General features: G+C 44.2%; 1 protein-coding gene across 2 annotated transcripts in view; it reads left to right on the top strand.

Annotated features, from left to right (window-relative positions):
* The first annotated feature begins 1,720 nt into the window (after positions 1–1,720).
* ppargc1a (peroxisome proliferator-activated receptor gamma, coactivator 1 alpha) overlaps positions 1,721–6,953 on the top strand; it is a 36,214-nt gene continuing 30,981 nt past the window's right edge. For both annotated transcript variants that reach the window (XM_080518873.1, XM_080518872.1), the window contains exons 1-2: positions 1,721–1,854; positions 4,788–4,967. In XM_080518873.1, the coding sequence (XP_080374999.1) occupies positions 1,807–1,854; positions 4,788–4,967 (228 nt within the window). In that variant the 5' untranslated portion in view covers positions 1,721–1,806. The remainder of the gene's footprint in view (positions 1,855–4,787; positions 4,968–6,953) is intronic.

The following is a 6,953-nucleotide window of genomic DNA, read 5'->3' as shown; positions in this document are numbered from 1 at the left end:
ACAATTGCTCCTTGCATGCTCAGGTGGATTTAATAGGCTTACAAGCCTAAAAATTGGATTGGGGTTAGAAAATTCCATGGAGTGAGTTTCTTATTACAGAAATGTATTGTAGAAGTTAACTTGTGTTTTTCTTGAATTTAATGTTCAAACGGGAAAAATAACTTTTTTTTTTTACAATCAATGTTTGCTTCAGATGTTTTGCAGCAATGTTGTTTTCTCAGGATGGACACAGAAAAACCCATAATAGAAGTAAGTCATGATGATTACTGGGCAATTGCTGCATTGAGAGTTAACAGAGTATTTAATAATTGAAAGTATATATTATCAATAAAAAAAATAATGGAAGGATACACAGAATTGTATAGCGACAGTTGATATTTATATATTTCAATGCCGATAACTGACTAAAATCACACATTTTCCATCATTTATAGCATAAAAATGATCCTTAATGGGAACGGTTTATACTACCAGACTAGTACATCCTCCTTATCTCATAAATATAAAATGCACATTAAAAAAGTAAACAAAACAAGACTTACTCGACTGAGTATATATTCTGAGCATGTGTAAGGTGGCATTACAACATTATTTTTAGTTTGGAGGAAATGTGGAATTTACCCTCTATGATCCCTTGTTAGATAAAGTGCTCAGTAAAGAAGTTGATTTGAATGGGGTTTTTTTACACTAATGTTTGCACTTCTGCGAAAGCATGAATGTATGATCAATAGAAGATAATACCAGTGAGAGTGAATTCCTCCTGCAGCACGCCTGTCAGTCTCCCCCAACTGCTGTGTTTGAAATGTCCACAAGGCTTCTGTTGTGATTTCACTGTGAGGTAGTGTTGCCTATACACGTCCTGTTGATACTGTATACAGGGTTGATACTGCCACCTGTCCTCTTTACTGCCTCTGAATGGACAAAGAAACACTCTCCAAAAGGCTGAATTACCTTCTTTGATATCCTACACTGCTAGACTCCAGCATTTTTAGGTTACACTCCAAACTCGAGGTAAAACGGGAACGACTGAAAAAAAGAAAAGAAAAAGAAAACAGCGTGGGCTTACTTGATCTCTGGATGAGCAATAGCGCAATTAAACGGAAAATGACATATTTTGCGTCTGCCTGTAATTACACCGCTGAAGCTTAACGTGTGACAGGTCGCGATGATACTTTTTCTCTTCTTTTTGTGCGCGCAGACCTGGGATCAGTCAAAGTACTGGCTTTGCAAGTTCTAACCAAAACTTTTCGCGATCAGATCCAGATTGATAGTAATGAAATTACATCTACAGTGATTTTAAACAGTAGTTTCTGTTTGCAAAGGAAGCCAATACTTGAGCACAGATCAAATCAGGAGCAATTCTCGCTTTCCTGCATGCAGCCAGTCTATCCCGCAAATAAATATTTCGAATTATTAAACAAATGCGTTTTCCTTTTCAAAAGAAATAAAAGATCTATACCATGTGGATAGCTGCTGGTGTGGCTTGGAGGTAGATGGACATTTTTTGCAGTGCACAGAGAGGATTTTACTATGTGCGCAGCCAGACCCCGCCTGCTCACCGCGCGTCACTGGCGAGTAGCGTGGACGCGGAGTCACTCCCCTGCCTACTTTTAATAGCTTTGTCATGTGATGGAAAGCAGTTGTAAGACAGGTGCCCTCGGTTCATTCGCGGCGAGGGGCAGCAGTTGCCTGTGTGAGAGCGACTGGGAAGCGTGTGTGGATTTCTTTTTTACTTGATTTCTTTCTTTTTTTTTCTTTTTCTTTTTTTTTTCTTTTTTCTTTTTCGGACCGTCATTCAGTGGCTGGATGGCGTGGGACAGGTGTAACCAGGACTCGGTGTGGAGAGAATTAGAGGTGAGCGCATCATAATTAAAAAAAAAAAAAAAAAAAATCCGACTTCTTTCGTCTTTCTAGCCCTGTGGACTTTCTTTTTTTTATTCCCCGGAACGATGGACAGCGCTGACAACCCGAGATGGTGATTTCCACATAAGTCTCTCCTCCTTCTCTTCCTCCTCCTCCTCCTCCTCCTCTGGTGCCGGTGCATGCCGGCGTTATGCGCGTCTGGACACAGTTGGAGGATGCGAGGGATATACAACACGGAGGATATTTGACAAGTGGAGGGAATGTGCGGAGTCTCCCTTTCCATCCCGGTTTAAGATGTAGTTGTAACGCGCGCACAGGACCATTTGCTTCCCTCATAGGATCTCTGTTCAGTCGGAGCGAGCGCTTCGCAAGCTGGCGGATATCTTCCCAAACGCGGACTGACTGTACGCGCTCCGGTGCCGAGAGAAGGGGTTTCATGGCGAAATGACTGAAATGTCTCAAAGTCAGGTATTTCGCTGACGCATGAAGTCCGCTGGCGATAAAAGATCCCTTTGATGTGCACTGTCGGGATAGCGCCTGTTATTTATTATTATTTTTCTCCAGATGCGAGAGCAAAGGTTGTCCACACTGAGGGACCGCCGCTATCTGGCGTTGCGCAGGAGCATCATAATATTAACGGTGCACCGGCCGCGTCTGCGTGCCAACATCCCGGCCAGGGGGAACGTTGCGCCCCGGCCTGGAGAAGCTATATCGCGCCCGCATAGAGTCGATTGGTGAAATTATGATGTGACAACACGCCCGTGTTCTGTTTGTTGTTTCCTCCCAATATAACTGTTACATCGACCCTCATTTAATTAGCTCTCTTTGGCTCGCGCGTATCTTACCTGGTTAAAGTGCACGCAGAAAATAACGCACATCAAAAGGATACTTATTCGTCCAATTTTAAGCAAAAGTTAATGCAGCTTGTTAGAGGCTACCTGTATGCAGAGGAGTATAGGTACTCCTCTGCATACATGTGCTTATTGATGCTTTTCCACGCTAACTCGTACATGATATGACTGCAGTCTGCCAGTACACTTGTGATTATGTCGCTGCGTGATGAGACGGCACCAAAGAAGCTTGCATTTCATCTTTAAAAAGTGCAGATTTCATATCTCAGACTGATTTTCGTAATGTTTTTTTTATTCATACACCTTACTTCGCACTTTAATCTGGGTAGGCTTCAGTAGGGGCAGACTTAGCCGTTTGGAGTGTCGTCGCGTTTAGTTTGTGCGATGCCAAACCGACAAATGCGCGCAGCTTCGTTTTCGGTCAGTTCTTTGGAGAAATAAAAATGCATGCAATCCATGCATTGCAAATAAAACAACTGTCGTTCAGCACCATACACCATCTTCTAACGATCTTGCTATAGCAGGTGCTTTTATGTGCGACGCGTGCGTAAATCAGTGGAGCGCTGTGGTGCACCCTGGTCGTCTGTCTGGCGGCGCTATTTCTTTAGTTCACAAAAGAAGTCCATACGATAATTGAGCATAGGACGTCCAGCCTCTGAATATCCAAACTGCTTTTCTTTTTTTTTTTTTTTGCCTTTTTTTCCCCCATTCCCATGCCGTGCCTTGTCTGAGTGGATCATCTCAGGGGGAAGCTTGAGACGCAGTGAATCTGTCCCCTCCGCCGCTGCTGCGATTGCAACAGAACGGATTTGTCTCATCACAGTCTTAAGTCATCGTGTATTCGAGTTGGTGCGATTCCGAGGACAGATGAACTGTGACACCGGTGTCTGGGCGGTTTTTCCTACTTGGCACAGCATCCGTTTCTCAGCTTTGCCCTGAGTCGAACTCGTGCTCTCACCCCTCCTCAGTCTGCAGGCCAAATCCCCCCCCCGGCTGCCCCCGAGGAGATCTACCTTATATCTTTCTTAAGGCCGCCCCGTGGCGTTCATACATCGGCTGACGTGTTGTCAACTAATTTAGGAGCATGTGGCCTATTAGACACCTGCCACAAAGCCGTTTTCCCGGGCTTGGATTTGCATTTTCACAGTCACAGAGTGTAAACACGCCTCAGGTCTGGGGTGTTTTTGGTTTTTAATGACCAGCTGACTATAGAGCTCAAAGTTTGCCCACCTTGCAAAGAGGGAGCACAATGTTTGTTTTTGTTTTTTCTCTCTGACTTTTGCTCATTTCAGCTGTTGTTTTGCTGCCTGTGGGGCTGCATACTGAAAATGGGCATATTACTCCTAATGTGAGGTACTTCACACTGTGCAACATGAAGAAAAGGGTTTCTACATAATCTGCAAAAACAGCTGTAGACTTGTTGCCTCCTCTCCCATCCATCAAGGCACCTATTTTTTTTTTTTTTTTCAGTTCCACTCTGCAACCCTCACTGGCAGCCAGAACAGAGCTGATGATTTGTGTGTGGAGGAAGCAGGAACAGCTGCTACATACAGTACACATTGGCGAGATTACATAAAAGTGGCCAGTGAATAACAAAATGTCAACAGGCTGCATTTACTAACGGGGAGGCCATACCACTCGTGTACGCAGTGTACTAAAGGTTGGACCAACGCGAAGTGGAAACAGGCTTCAGGTTTGCACATTGTCGTGCAAAATGAGCTGACTCGCTGCCTGTCAAAAACTTTCTGTAAATAATCCATAGAGCCATAGTGAGGCCAGTGATAAATCAATCTCAGATAGATGTGTCACAGGCGTGAGGAAGACATTGTCAAAATGATCGAATTAAGGAATTTCAAAATTAATGTGGAACTGAGGCAGGAAGTTGTGTGAATTCTCTTTCTTTAAGATTCAGCTACAGGTTGAAGAAGAGTTTTGACTGGTGTCCAGACTTTGAATCCTACATTGTTCTCCAGCTTGGCTGAGATAATTCATTGTCTGATTTGCATATAAAAGAGATGTTTGTTTTTCTCTGACCAATTCTGTTGTTTTGTTTGTTTTGTTTTTTTTCTCCAGTGTGCTGCCTTGGTTGGTGAAGACCAGCCCCTCTGCCCCGACCTACCTGAACTTGACCTCTCAGAGCTGGATGTCAGTGACTTAGACGCAGACAGCTTCCTGGGTGGCCTCAAATGGTACAGCGACCAATCAGAGATCATTTCCACGCAGTATGGGAATGAAGCATCCAATCTTTTTGAGGTAAGTAAAGCTTATGGTCATTAATAAAAAAAAATCCATGTACTATTAACATTCATCACTTTTTGTTTTCTCATAACATGGTGTGTTGCTGCTGCGATTTTATGTTGTGCTGTCCGATGGGTCAGCAGTGAGCTGGAATAAAAACATGCCACAGTAAACACAACACACTATCTCATTCTTGAATGTGAGCCAAAGAAAATGTACAACCATCGCCAGTTTACAAACATGCTTTTACGCTGCTCCGAAGTACAAAAGAAGAGATAAAGTGAAGACCGATAAGCCTGGGAGGACCTTTGTCCTCTTGTTTGGATCCTGACGCGACAGTCGGATGTCTTATCAAAACTTTGAGCGTTTATTTCAGCCCAGAGTCGTGAATGCGGCACACATCTGAAAGAGTGTGTCCGTAGTAAACTCAGGATACGGCGGCTGTGTTGCAAAATGCTTTTCAAAGGTTGAAGTGTAAAACCTTAATCTTTGCCCCCACCCTTCCCTCATCTCTCGCTCTCTCTCTCTCTCTCTCTCTCCCCCCTCCCTCTCTTGCGCCTATCCATTTCTTTCCATCTGAATCTCTCTTTCTGTTCTCACTTGGTGACAAACGAAGTCCACAGAGGGTGATGATCTGGCCAGGGCCATAAAGCCATCGGTCTTGGGACTGAGTTCCAGTCCCCAGTTCATTATAGGCCTTTATCAGTGCCAGAGATAGACAAGAAAGACTGAGATTGGATGCTTTAGCCGTGCCTCAGGAGGAAAAACCCTGTCTGAGAAGGCAGTCCATGTGTGCGCCTGTAGCTCTGTCATGTAGTCACATTTTCAGGGGGTTCTGTTGTGTGTTTGGGTGTGTGTGTGTGTGTGTGCTTGTCGTTAGTGGTCTTACAGGCAACAGTTGATAACAGAGGAAATTTTTTTCCACGTTTGACCTCCTACCTTTTCAGATTCCCTTTATATCACCACACATTCTACCTCTGTGGGCCACCCCAACACACACACACACACACGTGGGGGGGGGGGCTTAAGTACTAGCTGGTGTGAGCGTGGCTCCTCTGTCGTCTGAGAGTGATATGGCTTGCAGCCACCAAGTGGCTCTGGGGATGGATAAAAATACCAAAGAGAGTGTCTGCATGTGCATGTGTGTCATTTTAAAACACAATGGAACTCAGCACCCACTGAGGACCCTGATGAGGGAACTGGCTCTGAGCAAGGGAACCGCGTGTGACTTCCAATGTGGGATAGCGCTCGTGTCTGTGTGCCTGCGTGTGCACATGCTCCCTTGCAGCAGAGCACGTGCTTGCCGACATGCAAAATCCTGTACATTGCAGTAAGCAGGTGACGTTTTCACACTCCCAACATGCCAGCAGCTATTGTATTATGCTGAGGAAATGGAAAGGTTTTTGATTAAGCTGTAAAAACTGGCTTTTCAAAGCAAGTAATTCATTTTCCTGACCAGTTTTTTTTTTTTTTTTTTTTTTTTTCATCTTTGGAAAGTTTCGAGTCAACATATGAAGTTCTCAGTTCATCATACAGCAGGACCCAGTTAATCCTACTTAATCTGACAGAGGAAAGTTTGCTGCTCGGCAAGGATCAGAAGACGGGGACTGCAGCTGTACTTCCTGTGCCCCCTTGATTGGCCTCCACACAGAATTGGAAAAAAGAAAGAAAAAAAAACATCCATTCAGAAGTTGAAGATTAGAGAAAGTGTTAATAACTGCCCAGATTTAAAGTCTGCCAGTGTTCTCTTTCTTTGTCTCAAGTTTTTTCCGTACTCGCTTACGTCCGCTTAGCAAATCAGTGTGTGAGTGTTTTGAGAAAAAAGCAGGTAGCAGATTTTCAAGGTTGTCTTTAGTAACATGTGTAACAGCTGGGTGCAGCTGTCACGCTGAGGCCCCCCCTTTTAAATGTCCTCATCAAACAACTTGCTCCCTGGAAGTTTGAACCTGCGTTTATTAGTTAGGAAAGTCAACTCTTGGAATGATTTGCAGCTCTGACAGA

This window comes from Blennius ocellaris (genome assembly GCF_963422515.1).
Source record: "Blennius ocellaris genome assembly, chromosome: 23".
Classification (NCBI taxonomy): domain Eukaryota; kingdom Metazoa; phylum Chordata; class Actinopteri; order Blenniiformes; family Blenniidae; genus Blennius; species Blennius ocellaris.
This window is presented reverse-complemented; position numbering and strand designations above follow the sequence as displayed.